Source organism: Mustela erminea, chromosome 18 (assembly GCF_009829155.1).
Source record: "Mustela erminea isolate mMusErm1 chromosome 18, mMusErm1.Pri, whole genome shotgun sequence".
Taxonomy (NCBI): domain Eukaryota; kingdom Metazoa; phylum Chordata; class Mammalia; order Carnivora; family Mustelidae; genus Mustela; species Mustela erminea.
In genome coordinates this window covers 61,796,154-61,813,307 of record NC_045631.1, presented here as the reverse complement: position 1 = coordinate 61,813,307, position 17,154 = coordinate 61,796,154, and the positions used below count along the sequence as shown (strand labels likewise).

Genomic DNA, 17,154 nt, shown 5'->3' with positions numbered 1-17,154 from the left:
AAGCAGCCAAGATGGGGACAGGGGTGGATCGAGCATTGGAGTGCCGGGGCCGGAGAGCCCTTGTGGAGCCCCAGCCAGCAGGAGGAGAGGTCTGAGGCCACCCCTGTGTGTCCCATCTGGGGTGGCAGAGGAGGGAAGGAGAAACACTCGGGCACAGAGGGCAGTCTGTAAACACAGAGCCTGCTGCCCGCAGGTACGTGGTCCACAGAGCAGCTCAGAAAGCATCTGTTTTTCTTGATCTTGGTGTCGTTAGACAGGCCCAGACCTGGGCTCCTGCCACCAGCATGTTCGAGAAAAGTGCTAAGAAAGGGTGTCCAGTGCCACTGGGGGACTACCACACTACTGAGGGACACCAGGCCCCGCTAGGAGGAGGAGGCATGCCGGGGCCATGCCAGGGTCCCGGCTGACTTTGGGAGGCAGCAGTGTCCTCAGACACGTGGCCCTCGGGGAAATGTACAAGGAGGAGGTGAGGGTCCCCTCCAAGCCCAGCGGCGGAAGGAAAATGAAAGGAGCAGGCAGACCCCTTGCTGTGCTGGGAGGCCCGGCTTCTCCTTAGAGCAAGAGCACGTGACAGCCAGGGAGACGCTGGGGGTGAAGCTTGCTTGAGTGGGGAAGGCGGGCCTGGGTCACACCTCTCCTTCGACCTCTGGACAGAGCTGAAGAAAGGTGCCCACGGCTCCGTCCCACACAGTGTCCTGGACCAACCCCAGCCAAGACAGAGACACTGGACAGCCAGAAAGACCCTCTGGAGACCCTCCAAGCGCCTCGCCTGGCCCGTCAGGGCTCCACGGCGTGGGACTTGCCCGAGGATGGTCGTCACAGAGCAGGCTCGGGCGGATGGTGGCCTCAGATGCCCACAGGAGGCTCTGAATAGCGGGAGGGCAGGGCTCTCAGAAATGGCCAGCCCCTCCAGCCACGAAGCAGCCTTGACCGGGGCTGCTCCACGTGGCATCCAGCTTCCACGTTGTGCAAACCCCACCCTCTCCCCCCACACCAGTGCCACCCTGGGAACAGAGGCACACCCCAGGGAGGACACTTCTCCACCCGCTGGCCCTGCTCTCTCTCCAGACCCCCATCAAGAAGACTTCTCCCCCAGGCCAGCTCTCACCGGCCACCAGTGTGTCTCTCCGTGAAGAGTTCAAGCCTCGCGGGCAGTGGGAGCTGCTGTCCGCCCCAGACGTCAGCCCATGGGGTCAGTTCCCCAGGTCCTCCCAGGGTCCCTGAACTGACAGAAGGAAGAGTGCCAGCCCTGAAACCGAAACCCATGCCCGACGTCCTTGTCCTGCAGCACCTGCATGCCCGCCACAACCTCCCGGGCCAGAGTCAACACCCAGAAAACCCCACAGCGTGAACCCAGCCACAGGTTCGCTGCGGCCCTGGCGCACCTGCTCCAGGCATAAACACGGCAATTACCAGCCGCGGTAGGACCTGTTCCCATCGCCACCCCTGCTGCTTCAGGTGACCGCCCTGCTTCCTGCTGTGCAGGTGTGGCGCACCTGCTTCTTGTTGTGACCTGCAGGGGCCCACAGACCTGAGCCAGCTCATGCCTGAGCCAGGCCACACTGACGCAGGCCGCACCTACCTCACGCAGGCCACACCTGAGCGAGCACAGGGCACCTACCTGGGTGTGGCTGGTGTGCTCCCGGCTGTGCTGTGTCCTCTCCCGGAGCTGCCTGGGTTAGTCACCTGATTCACGGATGTGGATGCAGGCTGAGGTCTGATTACCTGATACCCCAGTGACCCCTGGAGGGTGAGTAGTGTCCTCCCAAATTCCCATCTTAGAACCTGTGACTGAACTTATTTGGAAATAGGGTCTTTGCAGGTGTCATCACTTAAGATGAGGCCACACTGGTCCCTGTAACTGGCGTCCCTGTGAGAGGAGGGACTCAAACACAGACACACAGACGGCAGGAGGAGGCAGAGCCCGGAAACACGCTTCCACAGGCGAGGACTGTCGGCAGCCACCAGAAACCTCCTCCTCCCCTAGAGTCTTCAGAGGGAGCCTGGGCCTGCCCGCACCTTGCTTTGGTACTCTGGCCTCCAGAACGACTCTGGGCTGTCCAAGCCTCAGTCTGTGGGCGTCCGTTACAGCGGTTGCTGGGGACCTGCTCATCTGCCAGCGTGCGGAGGTCGCCGGGTGCCGACCAGCTTCCCACTGCCCAGACTGGCCGTGGCCCGGGGCGTTTGGGGGAAGACGCAGTCAAAGGGCAGCATCTGGGCTACTGGGAATGGGAAGACCGATGCTAAGGCGGACCGAGGCGGGAGGAAGAGCTGAGGCGCGGTGGTGTTTCTGAAGCTCGAGAGTAACAGCCTCACTTAGAGTTGGGCCCGGAATGAAGGGCCGGGAGCAACAGGGCCGCTGGGTCTCCCTCAGGTGTGCTGCCTCCGGGACAGGCCCTGACCCCACAGCAGACCCCACGACAGGGTTGCGGGGCTCCCTCGGGTGAGCTGCCCCCAAGAGAGGCCTGACCCCAGTCTGGGGCCATGCACACCCGCCCCGGGCTGCGGACCACGCACCACGGCTCCATCAGATGCTGGCCTTTATTCTCTGGAATGGAAACAGCCTGCAGCCCAAAAGGGACCACGGCCAGTAAAGCACATTCTTTGAAAAGCAAAAACAAAACAAGAAATACGTATTTGGCTCCGTCAGTTTCCGTCACAAGAAACAACTCTGATCGGTGTGCAGGCGGTGTGCAAAGCCCGGCGCTGGGCGTCCTCCGTGGGCTCCGGGCACACCAGCCGAGCGCAAGGACGTCAGGTGCTTTGAGAAACGGTATCAAATGGCACACAAGGCATTTTAAGACTCTGGAGTTTGTTTCCTATGGACTTTTCTTTTTTTAAAAAAAATATAATAACTTAGTTTGCATTTTACAACATTTCCCATCACTCAGGGAGCCCTCGGCTGGGACCTCGTGGCGTGCGCCCCGCGGCCTGAGCCCCAGGAGCCCCGATCCGAGCACCCCGTGTCCCCGTCACTCCGTGCCCATCTCGCAGGGGTTCAGGCCCCTCTCCTCAGCATCCCGGTACAGCCTCTGGAAGTCCCTGAAGCGCGGGGCACAGCCAAGCCGGGCCTCCCCGAAGCGCATGTGGCCGGTGAAGAGGAAGTCCCCGCGTCCCGGCCGCACGCCGCACTCCAGCAGCGTGAGCACGCGGCCCCGCCAGCCGCCACCCTCCGGAGCCGGCCAGAAAACCTTGCTCTTCTGCCGGTAGAGCCGGCTCACGTGCAGGTGGATGGTGGACTCCTGCTGCTCTGGGGCGTGAGTGACGTTCTGGATAGAGCCTCGGACGACTGCGGAGACAAGGACACAGGGTCAGGGGTCAGCGGGGCATCTGCGCCAGGGCCGACCCCGGGTCCTGCACTCCGGAAACCCCATTAAAAAGAACAATTCACAGGCATGAGGCCCGGAGGGGCTGTCCCTGACCCTGTCGCGGGTAAAGATCGTTGTCCCCAGCCATGTAAGGGGGAGAAACAGGAGCTAGAAACCACCCGTGCATCACCCTTTCAAGTTGGAACAGGACAGGTGACCCCAGTTAGCACACGGGACCTGCAGCGGCTCTGAATCCCAGTGGGGCAGCGGGGCAGAGCTCAGAGGGGAGGAGGTGATGTGCAGGGGCTGGCAGAGCCGGCCCTCACCCAGGACCCTGCCCAGCCCCCAACCCCGGCTATGCAGGACCTTGGGGCCGGGAGTGCTCGGAGCCAGGCCCTGCCGGGCTGGCTTCCTGTCCGGCCCCAGCACCGCATGCAGCGGACGGCTTCCACCCTCTGCCTGAGAGCGCTGGTGCCGCCGTCGCAAGCAGGCAGTGGAGTCCCCGACCTCAGCCCCTGCCCCCTGCCCCCGCCAGGATCCTGGGACCCCCAGGGCCAGGAACTCCTGCTACAGAATCAGCAGGGGACCCAGAGGAGAACAGGGCTCTGAGGTGAGGCTAGCATCCGGGTTTGGAGGAAAATGCTCGGTGACCACCTGACCCTCTCCTGGCCTTACGGAAAGGCCCCTCCCCTGGGGTACAGAGAGTCACTCTCCTGCCCAGGAAGAGAGCCCTGGAAGGTCCTCCAGGCCCAGGGGGGCTCCCTACACGTGGTGGGGAGCCAGGACACTTACCGAAGTCACTGGTGCAGACGGCCAACAGTACCTCAGCATCCCCGCAGGGGCGGCACGGGGCTGCGGGCAGAGAACAGGGTCAGGAGTGGGTCTGCGGGACAAAGGCCTCCGTACGTGCTCTCCAGGTCCTGTAAGAGCTCTGAGCTCAGGGCAGGACAGAGAACCCGAACCTCGGCCACGCAGTTGGGGGCCGACCAACCCAGCAGGCTCCTCCAGCTCCAGATGTGGCTGTGAAGGGCACGTACCCTGAGGGCGGCTGGCCTCAGTGCTGGTCCCCACGTGGCCTGCCCCTGCCCCATGGGAAACCAACCTGAGCTGGTCTGAAGCTGCAGCCCTGCACCAGCCCAGCGGAAGTCACCTTCACTCCAGCCTCCCCATCAGCATCCCAGAATGCTATGACTGGCCACTCGCACGTCACCTGCTCCCCAAGCCCCCGTCTGCTGCCAGGACTGGCGGCTCAGGGCACTGCCTAGGAGGACCACTGCGGCTGCGGAAGGTTCTGTGAGCATGGGGGGACACTGCCACCTGCACGTGCTGTGGGATTCTCGGCCAGCGAGCCTCCACCTCCGCACAGCCCTCCCCGAGACACCGCCGGACCCTCCAACCACGCCCCTGCCTGCAAACGCCGTCCAGGGCAGACCCACCTCATAGGAGCCCCAAACCGGGCAGCCCAGGTGCGTCCTCCAGCCAAGCCAGGCCTCGCCCTGTGAACTTCGGCCCCAGCCTGGCCCACACCCCAGCCTTCACCCTCACTTCCTCATGGGGTGAAGCTCCAGACAGACTGTGGGGGGGCAGCGCCTCCCATGCTGGCAACCCTCCCCGAGACCACGGCCCCACTCCTAACCCAGCACCGAACTTGGGAGGGCGCACACTCAGGCTCTCACCGCACCTTTCAAGGCCTCCAACTCCGATGCGGAGTCCCTTGGGTTTGGCACAAAGTCTCCCGCTTGGGGAAAGGTTAGCATGAGGTCTTGCTGGAACAAGGCCCCAGAACACCCGTGGCGTTGGCCCTTGCTGGACCCTGCCAAAGCTGACCCTGTCCACACACTGACCAGTCGCCCTCCCAAACCTGGACCTGGGTGAGCATCAAGGGGCAGGGCCAGGCACCGAGGAGCCGGAGCTCAGAGAGGCCCTCCAGGGCCCAGGGCATGAGCCAACAGGTTCTGTGCCCCTCAGGGCAGCGCAGTGTCTCTGTGAGTCTCCGAGCACTGGCCCTCGCCGTCCTGCTCTGGGTGGGGATGGATGTCTGTGCCCCAGGGGTGAGAGACCCAGCCCTGGGCGCCCCTGCAGGTGGGAAAAGGCAGGTCAGCAGTCCATCCCGAGGCGGCCACAGCCCGCCTGTGGGGACCCCTCCCAGAGCAGTCACCCAGAAGGGAGGGGCCCCAGTAGGGTCCCGGGCCCCGCACACAGTACGGTAAGCGAGGCTGGGCACGAGGCACGGGTCCACACAAGCTCTCTAGAGACACATCTCAGACAGGCCACAGAGGCAGCCGTGGGCAGTGAGAGGCCCAGGCCACAGCCTGGGTTCAGATCCCTGGCCTGGCTGTGCACAAGTCACCAGGTCTCTGTGGACACAGGCACTGGGACCCCGCAAGCGGCCAAGGAGCCCGTCCTGTGCGCCCGCCCTGCTCACGCCCCCGGCACTGCAGATATGCTGATGCCCAGCCAAGGGGAGGGCAGCCGGCCGGCCGCAGGACTCCCCCCAGAAGCCTCGGTCAGCCAGTGCCACCCCAGCTGAGCTAGCAGAGTCCCCCTGCAGACGCGCCTCGTAATTCGCGTTTTACGAAGTGTAGGTCACCGTCTTGGAAAATCCAGTCTGTGGACGCCAAGAGAAACAATCTGGAAACAATTATGCATCGGAGCCGTGCTCCTAAAGGCTCTGGAAGGCGCTGGTTTCGGACACATCGAACCTCGTTTCTCACAGGGGCACATGGGGCGGAGGGGGCAGCCCCGCTGGGCTTACAGTTCTGGGAGAGGGGGCGGCTGAGGATGGACATCTTAGGGAGATTACCCCGGAACGCGCACAAAATGAACTGAAGACGGGAAGCACAGGGTCGGGGAGACAGGCGGGAGCTACCACAGGGACCTCGTGGGGGGTCAGGGTGCAGGCAGGGAGGACGGTGGGGGGCCCTCGCCAAGGACAGGGTCACAGACGGCCACCTCCTGTTCTGGCAGGTGGGACTGCCCAGGGACACATGCAATTCCCAAAGCGAAAACTGTGCCCAAGACACGACCTGGGCCTTTGCGGGCGTGGCCCATGACAGGTGGAAGCGGACACAGTGGGAACTGGGCCAGTGTGAGCTGAGGCCAGGTAAGACTCTGGGGCCTCCTTGGACTGTCACGGCAGCCCGTCACTGGTGTCCCCCGAGATGGCCCCAGGGGCCCTGGCCCGGGCTGGTCAGCTGCCCCAAGTCCCATCTCTTGTGCCCTGGGAACTCCAACTCCACCAGCTTCTCCTCCTGGCCTGTTCCCAACCCTCCCTCTTCCTGGTGAGGACATAGATGGAGGCCACACCCTTCCACCCCAAAAGGCCAGAGATGGGCAAAATGAGAAATAATTATCCAGTAATTACAGTGGCCAGAGAAGCCAGGCAGGAAACAAAGTGACCCATAGGAAAAGGTCCAGTTCTCTCTCCTTTTCTGTCCCCAGGACGTAGTGAGGCTTCTTTCACTTCTGAACTTTGCTCCTCATTCCCCACAGCCCATTCCAGCCCATCAGGGCCACCACCAAACTCGGAGCCGGGAAGGCCCCCCAGTGGAGGGCGCTGTACCCACCGGCCCACCCCGGCATCCCTCCCCTCACCACTAACTCATCCAATAGAGCAGGTTTCGACAGGGGAGGGTGATGAGGCCATCAGAACTGGGGACCCAGGCTGCCCGCACATCACAAGACTCCCCGGTTTCCATGGGCGTAACTGCTGTGCGGTCACAGCCGGCACCCGCCCCTCTGGCTGTGGGGCTAAAACGCCACCACCTTCCCGCCTCATCTGCTCAAGGAGGCCTGCTCTGGGCAGGCATCACATGGAGCCAGAGCTCAACCCCAACAATGGATGCGGCCAAGCCAGCGAGCCCCTGCTCTTCAGCTGCCTGAGAAGTGGTGCAACAGCCTCGAACCAGAAGTCCTTCTGGGCTGCCCCAGGCAAACCAAGAAGAAGGAGGTCTGTCTCTGCCCCCTAGACCCAGACCCAGTCCTCAGCCATCCTGCCTGACCCTACTGGACAGTGGGGGCTCCTGGCAGTGCCTGTTTTCCCAAGGAGGCTGGGACTCTGGGGAGGACGGCCCCCGGACGGCCCCGGACGGCCCAGCTGGGTTCCCCTGTAAGACCTCAGCACATGTCCCGGGTATGGCCCACCTTTCGTGTCCTGCCAGATCTCTTCAGCACCGTGCAGAGCAGCATGATGCGCGTGCCCTGGTGAGGCCCCCGGAGAAGGAGGAGGGCCCAGGGCAGGGTGGGGGGAAGCGAGTCCTACCCCGCCTGCAGTGTGGCGCCTGGTCCCAAGTCCCCCAGCCCGCAGGCAGGCGTCACCTCCCACTGCCCACCCCCTTGCCCTGTGCCTGGAGGTCTGCCTCTGCATTCTGGCCTCTTCTTGGCTCCCAGAGCTGCTCGGTTCATACCCGGAAGCTGACTTTCAGCTCCAGTGCCCACTAGGTGACCACATTCACGACAAACACTCCCAAGCAGAAACGTCCAGGGCCGGGAGCCTCTCTCTTTTCTCAAGTCAGCACAAACCAGAAGCTGTGACTCATCAGGGAGGGAGAGGGCGGGGCCCCCCAGGCGCCTGGCCCGAGGGCTCGCACACCTGCACGCCACAGGTGCCCACCCACCTCCCTAAAGTCTCCCGCAGCTGCAACCAGGGTCAGCGCCGCAGCGAGCCCAGAGGCTCACGGCCATCAGAGAGCCCGCCGGGCCTGGCGGACGTCACCATGGCCAGATGGCTGACATTCCACATTACGTACCCATTCCTCCAGCATTAAGGGCTTAGGGGCCCATCCCCTGATGAAAGGCAAGCACCCCAGGGAGCAGGGACACACCAGCATCCCCAGACCCTGCTGCCCCCCCCACCCCACCCCGTCTCCCGCATGGTGCTAACAAGTTCCTAACACACCCTCCTCTCAGCCAGAGATCACTAGTCAGAAACACCGAATTCAGTGACTGGATTTTTTCACATTTTGTTTTTATTGTGAGTTTATTCTAGGTCCCCCATGGTGAGGCTGGGTCCCACCCACCCTAGAGCTGGTGATCAAGAGAAAGACTGTTGCGGTTAAAATTTCATTCAGGTCCTGGGGCGCCTGGGTGGCTCAGTGGGTTAAGCTGCTGCCTTCAGCTCAGGTCATGATCTCGGGGTCCCGGGATCAAGTCCCGCATCGGGCTCTCTGCTCAGCAGGGAGCCTGCTTCCTCCTCTCTCTCTGCCTGTCTCTCTGCCTACTTGTGATCTCTGTCTGTCAAATAAATAAATAAAACCTTTAAAAAAAAAAAAAATTTCATTCAGGTCCTGAGACTTACAGTAGCTTTTACCGTCACCTTCCTGGAGTTTGAGCCCTAGTTGAGCATCTGGGGGGGTACGGCAGGGGCCTACCTGGGCAGTCAGGCACTGGAGGGGTCCTACCTGGGCAGTAGGCACTGGAGGGGTCTTACCTGGGCAGTCAGGCACTGGGGACGGGGGGGGGGGGGGGGGGGGGGAGGTCCTACCTGGGTGATCAGGCACTGGTAGGGGGCCTACCTGGGCAGTCAGGTACTGGGTGGGGGGGGTCCTACCTGGAAGTCCCACACTGATGTTTTCTAAGATGCTAGTTTACTTTGAGAGAGACTGAAGTTTAGGAAAGTGATCTGAGCCAAGAGTGCAGAACAATAAAACGTGGACATCTGTTAGCACATCTGTTTCTCCCCATCTTCAAATCTTTTATTTATCTCCACTAACATGTGGAGATTATACTCTTCCTGGGGATGGCCTACCCCCCAAACCAGGTGTTTCTGCCTGAGCACTGCTGACAGTTGCTGGAACTGCCCCGTGCACTGTGGGGTACCAGCATCACCCCTGCCTGACCATCACCTGGGCCAGATGGTTTCCTGGGGATGCCCTCCGTGGAACCTGCTCACACCTTCCCACTGCCAGGAGGCACCTTGCTGCTGAGCAGCTTCAGAACTGACACGGATGGTGTCCCCACACGCGAGGGGCCCGTGAGATCACCTGTGCCTTGAAGCAAGGGCGAGACGTTTGGCCTGGGCTCCTCTAAAAGACAAGGACTCGTGCACCTAGGCAGTCAGGCAACTGGATGAGGTGGGGCATGAGGGGTGAGTCCTAGGCCATGGGAGAGCTCCTGGGGCCACTCACCTGTCTTTGGTCTCTGCCTCTGGGACTTTTCAGAGACCAACACTACCCTCCACACAGGGCCCTGCAAGTTGGCTGCCTGCCCCAAAGGGGAAAACGCAGGACAATCTAAAACCAACTCAGTATCTCCGTGCACACCCCTGCCCCGTGGCTGCTGAGAGCCTCCATCCAGAGCTACGCCCGGGGAGCTTCCCAAGACCCCCAGGGGCATCCCTGCCCTGCCTGGTTCCTCTACCCACAGACCCTCTCCTGGCACGCTGCCTGTGTCGCCGCTCCACATGGGATAACCCACAAAACGCCCCCAGAGCCGGGGACCAGCACACCCAGTTCAGGCCCTGCATTACCCTGGAGCGCGAACCAGGCTTGGCTCCCACCCAGAACTCGCCAAGTCGGGGGCCTAACATCAGAAACACGCAGCTAGTCCATACACCAGGAGAGACGCCAGGGAACCCTTGCCCGTTACAGCCCCCACAGCACAGAAGCCGAGCACAGCATGGAGCCGGGACCGTGGTCTTACCCACCCGCGGCCGCAGCTCAGACGCAGTCCTTGAGAGCCAAGGGGGCACCGTGCGCCCAACGCCCCTCCACCCCACGGGCTGTCAGCGGGCGCCCCAAGGCTGTCCTGGAGCCCCTCCCACCCCACCGCCAGGGCACGCCACCCACCTGACAGAGCGTGCAGGTCCGAGCCTGCGGGCCGGCCAGTCAGCTCGTACTGGAAGCCCGTGGTCCTCCTGCTGATGTCCTGCTGGGGCGCAGCCTCCACGAAGAGCCCACCGTGCTCGAAGCCAAAGCAGCTCACCCGGCCAGGCCCACGGTCCCCGTCCCGGACCAGCAGCTTCAGTTCTCCAGTTTTCTCCAAATAAATGTTGGCCCCCGAGGAGCCTTTGAGGGGCTTGATGCATAGCGTCTGGAGGCGCGGGGGCGGGAAGGTGTTGGGCCGCACGTTGACGATGAGCGCCCCCGTCGGGTACACCCACTCCACGGAGCCGGCGGCGCAGCGCAGGTACACCTGCTCCACCTCCTTCCTGTGGGCCTCGTGCGTCAGCCCGCTGGTGGGGGGGGGGGACATGCGTCAGCGCACACGTGTGGCCTCGCCAGCCCCCACCCTCGTGCAGGCGGCCGCCCCCTGTGCCCGGCCCCGCCGGTCTGGGGAGGGGTCACGCACGGCCCCGCGGCCAGGCCCCTCCGGCAGGCCCACCCCAGAAAGTCGCTGCAAGACGGGCCGCGGCGGCGGAGGCCCCAGGTGTCTCACACCTCGGCACCTGGGTGTGCCAGCCTTCAGCGGGGCACCGGGAGCCTGTGTCCTTGAGGTTCCCTGCACTGTGGAGGCAAGGACCACGGAGGCAGAACTTCTGGGACATGACAAGGACACAGGACCCAACCACCAACCCAAGATCCTGGTGACCTGTGGAGAGCCGGGAAGGGCGGCAGATTCCCTCCGAGTGTGAGCACAAGGGGCCCGTCTGCTCACCCCCCGTGAGGGAGGTAAGCCCTGGGGGCTGGAGGCTGTGGGTGAGTTTCATCTTCAGCACCTTCCAGGTCTGGAGTAAAGTCATTACCTTATGTTTTCAAGAAATTGAAACCCTCAAAAATGTTAAAGCTTCCTCTACTCCAAATTTTAACGCGAATGTCAGCTTGTGCCGATGGTTACGTCAGAGCCATCAAACAGCCCCGGAACTCAACCAGCGACTTCAACCGAGTGTTTTATTACATGAAATTTGGTTCTGATCAGATCTCAGACAGGTTCACCCACATTCTTAGGATTTTTGTGTATCATAAACAATGCTATATTCAGTACTCTGGCCTGAGTGAGTTACCAGAAACCATTTCTACAGAGGAGAAAACACGTAACATATGGTTTGCATTTACTGTTGGTGACTCACGCCCTGGGCTCCAAAAAACCTCACTTTTCATACGACGGCCAGCTGCGGGCTGGGGCTGCTCAGTCATCCTGCAGACCACATCAGAGGGAGGTGTCGAGGAGGTGACCCCCCTCCTAACCCCACTCCCTGCCCCCACAAGGCCCTGGGTCACTAGCAGCCGGCTCAGCCTCAGACGCCTACCAGGGCCGCACAGAACAGACTTACAAATCATAGTCAAATAAAACTCACATAAGCTCATCTGACACATATGTGCGGACGAGCATAATTATAGTGCTGTGTGAAAAAATTAGACTAAATGGTGAGTGGTTGACACAGATGACTATAATCAGCTCTGCTCTTCCGCAGCCAAAACAAACTTTATCATAGTGTGCCTCCTCTCCTGTCTCCAGCCTCAAGAGGCAGCTGGACACTTGCCCCATGCCCAGACACCAATCCTCAAAGCTCCCCCCATAAAAACCTGTCCAAGTCTTCTCGTTCCTCTCTGTGGGGGGAGGGGCCTGGGGCTCAGGGAAAGGAAAGCCCACACCAGAGGCTTTGGATCCCTCTCACCGAGTCACTTAATCCAAACAGTGGAGGGGGATACCGGGAGGTCCACGCCCCACCCACATCTTGGGCAGGGGCAGAGGGAACACTTGTGGGGACAGGTGACCAACCATGGCTCCCCAGGGAGAGGCGGACCTGAGTCTGGGGGCTGGGCTGCCATCCCCAGCCTGCACCTATCAGCCTGGACATCTTGTGTGGTGCACATGGCCCCATTTATTCCTAAGTCCCTCTACTAAAAGAGGGCCAGGAACAGCAAGCAGGGGGACAGAGAAGAAATAGGGCACCTGTTACTTCACCCTTCACCTAATGTCTTCACTGGCCCCAGGGAAGGGTCTACACCCGCCCCAGAGTCCACGGCCAGCATGGGGCTCTGCTCTGCCTCTCCCCTCATGCTCTCCTGAAGCACAGACACGACCGAGAGTCCGACCAGGCACTCGACACGGGTGTTCACACAAAGGCGAGCAGCGTGTGCGATGTAAGACATCGACCCCGTCCAGCAGACCCACCAGTCTCTCGGCCTGGGACCCCAACGGGTCTTTAATGAAGTCAAGGGCTCACTGTCTGGCTCTAGATCTCCAGCACCACAGCAAAACCTGAAAAAACGTCTGTTTCTGCAAAATTGCTGGAGGAGCAAAACTGTGCCCTATCTGTGACATCACAGATGCTGGCACCTGTGAGCCTCAGAGCACGCCCATCAGACAAAAATAAAATAACTGGTTTCTGATGGGATGAAGCTAAAAAGTACGGGGAATGTGGCTCTGGCCGGCCTCGGGGGGAACGCGGCTCTAGCCATATGTGTGGACGAGCATAACCCTAGGGCTTCAGGGAGCTGAGGACACGGACTGCTTCCAGGGTTACCTAAACTGGGTTCACGCACCGTTCCCAAAAAAAGGAGTCTGCAAGTGTCACTCCCCAGGTGGACACACCTAAGGGGCACCATCATGGAAAGGACAGCAAATTCCAAATTGATCAGACTTTCTGGAGAGGCCAGTGTGGGGGCAGCAGGGCCCACACCCCTCACACCCACAACCCGGACCCCCGGAGGCACCAGGAGTAAGGGGTGGTCTCCTGTTTACAAGTCAGGAGGAACGTTGAGATCGAGGGAGAAACTAGAACTGGAGTTAGCTTTCATTTCCCACCCAGCAGGAGAATGAGGCCAGGTGTGAGGGACCCACACCCCTGCCGGTGGTGGTGGGAAGGTTCGTGGTCCACCTTTACGACCACAGCCTAATAAAGATCAGGGTGCTGTCCCGCCCCTGCTCACGGGACGGGGATTGCACAACCTCCTGCTTCACTGCTTGGAAACACCCAGAAATGCATTTCAGCCTGTCAAATGTGAGTAGCCAGTGTCATAAACAGAAACTCCCTTCCTATCAGGGGATCAGAATCCACCCAGCGCATCGGGACTCGCACCACCCTGTGCTGTCTTTAGAACAGCTCATAAAAAGTCATAAATGTTCTGGGGGTCAGCAGGCAGATCAGCACGCTTGGATTCCCACGGCAAGGATCTATCAGCTGATGGGTGAGGCATACTGATCACTGGGGCAGCAAGGGTAATGCAAAGGGAGCCTTATGTTCCAGGAATGTGGCCTGGCCCTGTCTTCTCTCCAGCGACTGTGGCAGCCCCTGCCGGACTCTGCCTTTGGGCTGACTGAGGATAGCTGAAGGGAGTCCAGAACCAGGGGTATTCAGCAATGATGGAGACAGAGGAGGGCAGGCAAGTGCCCCTGCTTCTCGCAGGTCGAGAAGGGGATACAGACACCTGCTGGGTCCCGGAGCTCGCTGGTCCTCAGAGGACTTTATGCCTGGAAGGGGACGCCTGTCCTGGGGATCGGAGGGGTCTGCGAGGGAGCGCCGGTCAGAGCCTGACAGGATGTCAGCCCCTCTGGAAACCCAGGCTCCCGCGGTGGGACCGGATCTGTTTCTGATCTGTGGAAGGACACCCTAGACCTCAGTTTGGGGTGCACTGATTCATCCAGCAGAAGCTGCAAAACAGGGAGTTTAATTACCAGCGTGGGGGAAAGGGCAGCCCTGGAAGAGTGTGTCAGAGTCGGAGGCTCCCGGCCAGCTCAGGGCTGGCGCCAGCATTCTCCAGGCCAACCCTCCCCCAGAGCTCCAAGCTCGTGGCCCCCCGTCTCAGCTCCTCCATCCCTGCTCTGGCGTGTGCAGGGAGTTGGTGTGGCGGGGAGGAAGGCCACCACAAGGCCCAGCCTCCGCAGCCCAGGACCCTGGCTCTAGGAGGGGTGGAAAGTGGGGAGCAGGGGACTTGCCAGTGTCCACAGAGACCTGGGTCTGTAAGTACCCAGGATGACCAGCAGCTGCCCTGCTGACGCAGAGCCCAGCACACTGGCACAACCCCAGCCTTCTCGGAAAAACTGTCTTCACTCTGAACAGCCCCGTGATACCCTCCAGCGTGAGGTGTGAGCCTGCGGGAGGCTTCCCATCAGACGTCAAGGCCAAGGGGCTCGCGCAGAGGCTCTGCTCCGGGGAACACCCCCACGCGGAGAGCCACCGCAGCCCCCGCCCCGCAGTTTCGGAGAAGGAGACGCGCCTCGCCCTCTGCAAACTCCTTCACCCGCACGAAACTCGATTTTCCAGCTGCGAGCTGCCTGCCGCGGGGCCGAGGGCGCCCTCGGCGATGGCGGTTTCTCACCCCAGGCGCTGTGCCCTCAGGCGCCCCGCCCGCGCACACTTGTGACTTGCACTCCTTTCTGCCTGTCACACTTCAGTTTAAAAAAAAGTCCTCGGCTGCCACAGCGGAGGGGCATGGGGTGGGGGTGGGGGGGGTCGCCGAGCCCAGCGCGCGCGCTGCCAAGGGCGGCCTGACCTTCACCGGGTCCCGGGCGGGGACGGGGCGGGGGCCGCCCGGCGGGGCCAGCGCTCGGCCCGCGCACAGGTGTCCGCCCGCGGGTCTCCGCACGCACAGGCGTGATCCTCGCCGCGGTCCGCGCCGGGCCCGGCTCTGTCCGCCCGAGCCCCCCGCTCCCTCCCGCGGACCCGCCGGCCCTTCCCGCTCGGCCCTGAGCGCAGGCCCGGCTCCTCCCGCCCGGGGCGCGCAAGTCCTCGCCGCGGGCAGAGCCGGGAAGGGCCGGAGGACCGACCCCCGCCCGTGCGGGGTCGGCGCGGGGCGAGTGGGCTGCCGGGTCGGGACCGACCCCGCGGCGCGGCGGGCGCACCTCCCCCTGGGCGTCCTCCGGGCCGGGGCACCCGGACGCCGCGGGCTCTTTTGTTCTAGACCCGGGGGCGGGGGCGGGGGCGACGGGGACTGGACTCAGCCCCGAGAGCGGGCGCCCGAGTCCCCGCCCGGGCCGCGCCCCCGCACAGTCGGCGGGCCGGGGAGGGCAGCGCACGCGAAGGGAGGGCGGTGGACCCGGGCCGGGGTCTCGCCGCGCGGACTCACCTCCCCTTCCAGCTGCACAGGTCGCTCGAGTACTGCGCGCCCGCGCCGCCCAGCAGTGCGGCCAGCAGCAGCAGCAGCGGCAACGGCGGCGGCGGCGGGCCAGGGCCCGGGGCGGGGGGCCGCGGCCACAGCTGCCCGGCGCGCCCCCGGGCCGCCCGCGCCGCGCCCCGCATGCTCCCGCTCCGGCTCCGGCGCCGACCCCGCGTCCGCGCCCACGGAGCAGACCCTCCGCCCGGCGCTGCCGGCCGGGCGGGCGGGCGGGGCTGCAGGTCCCGGCGAGTCACGTCGTGCGCCCCCCGCGCCCCCCGCGCGGCCGCCCGCCCATCCCGGCCGCAGCCGGGGCCACCCGAGCCGCTGCAGCAGCCGCAGTGGAGGGAAGAGCGCCGCGCCCCGCCGCCGCCACCCGAGCCTCTGAGGCAGGCGAGTCCGCCGTCCGGGTCCCCGCTCAGCTGGGGGGCGGGTCCGCCGGCCGCTCCGCCCCCCGCCCCCGCCCCGGGCCCGCCCCGCGCGCCGGAACTCCGCCCCGAGTGCGCGCTCCGCGCCCCGCGCCCTGCGTGCCCGGCCGGGGGTCGGGGGGCGGCTCCGCCGAGTGGGAAAGCGGCTCGAGGGACCGGGAGAAGGATCCGCGGGACGCCCCGGCCGGAGAAGGGCGGGGCGCCAGCGCGTCCCGGCCGGTGCGATGCGGGACGGGGACCCCAAGTGCACGCAGACCCGAGCCGGCGCCCGGCCCGCCGATCCGTCCTCAGCCGCGGTGCTGTGACCCCGTCGTGCGGACTGAGCCGGGAATGGCCGCCGGGCTGTGGTGGCGGCTCCTGGCCTTGCCGCTTCTGTGTGACGCGTGTCCCATCCGGGATGTTCCTGGCATCCAAACCCACGCAGAATCGGAGCGTGCTTTGCAGAGGTTCAGACTTGGTCCTGCTCTGCGACCCACGGGGCAGGGGAGACCCAGCTGCGGCTGGTGATAGGGCCAACTCACCGTTGAGCGCACTGTGGACTCTGGAGTACCCCCTCCGCAGAGGGCTCTGGGCCACAGCGCCTGTGCGTCACGGAGGAGCTCTGCCTCCTGGTCCTCACCAGCCCCACCCCCGATGGGTTAGTACCCGCTTCACCCCCTCAGACTGGATTCCCCCTGGGGACATCTGGTGCATTGCAGGATTTTAGCTGCATCCTGGTCGCTATGTTCTAGATGTCATCACCCCCCCCCCCCCCCCCCCGCCCCACACACAGGATTGGCAACCCCTACTGTCTCCGGACACTGCCAGATGCCCCTGTGTGCACAATCTAGCGCTGAGACCCCTGTCCTACCAGTACCCGCTGGTGAGTACAGTGTGATCAGGGTGGCTTCCTTCACCGGCTAGTCACTGCGGTCACCATGTGCCTAACATCCTGTGAGGGACACGAGGAACCTCAGCAGCCCCAGCTCTGTTGGGAAAGGTGTCCTCCTCTGGCTCGGGGGCCTGATGCCAGGAGCCAGGGCTGGGTCTGGCTAGAGGATGGGTGGAGAGCTCCCAGGTCTCCCAGCCTACCTGGTCATCATCCTGGAGCAGAGGGTCTTCCGAGCAGAGGGAGGGACCCATGGAGTTCCACATAGCCACCTCTGTGCTCACAAAAGCAGGCTTTTCTGCTTTCCCCCATGCTCTGGTGTTGGTCTGAGCTCCAGAGCCTCGAACAGCATCAAGTGATGGAGAAACCAGACCTTGTTTTCATATTTCTTGTCCAGCCAAGAAACATTTCAGGAGGAATTTCAAGTGAGCTTTGGGGAAGGGAGTGACCTCTTCCACATGCTGGTCTGTACGCTGTACCCTTCTGGTCTGGTCAGAGGGTTAGAAATGTCCTTGGATGGAATTGTCACCCTCTAGAGAGGTCTCGTCTGCGGGCCCCCAAACAGCTAAACTGAG

General features: G+C 63.1%; 1 protein-coding gene across 1 annotated transcript; it reads right to left on the bottom strand.

Moving 5' to 3' along the window:
* Positions 1-2,523: 2,523 nt before the first annotated feature.
* METRNL (meteorin like, glial cell differentiation regulator) lies at positions 2,524-15,676 on the bottom strand. Its single transcript, XM_032320532.1, has 4 exons — positions 15,257-15,676; positions 10,094-10,479; positions 4,101-4,160; positions 2,524-3,289 (listed from the first exon to the last, which is right to left on the bottom strand). The coding sequence occupies exons 1-4, from the start codon at positions 15,427-15,429 to the stop codon at positions 2,973-2,975; spliced, it is 936 nt and encodes a 311-aa protein (XP_032176423.1). The 5' UTR covers positions 15,430-15,676; the 3' UTR covers positions 2,524-2,972.
* Positions 15,677-17,154: the final 1,478 nt, after the last annotated feature.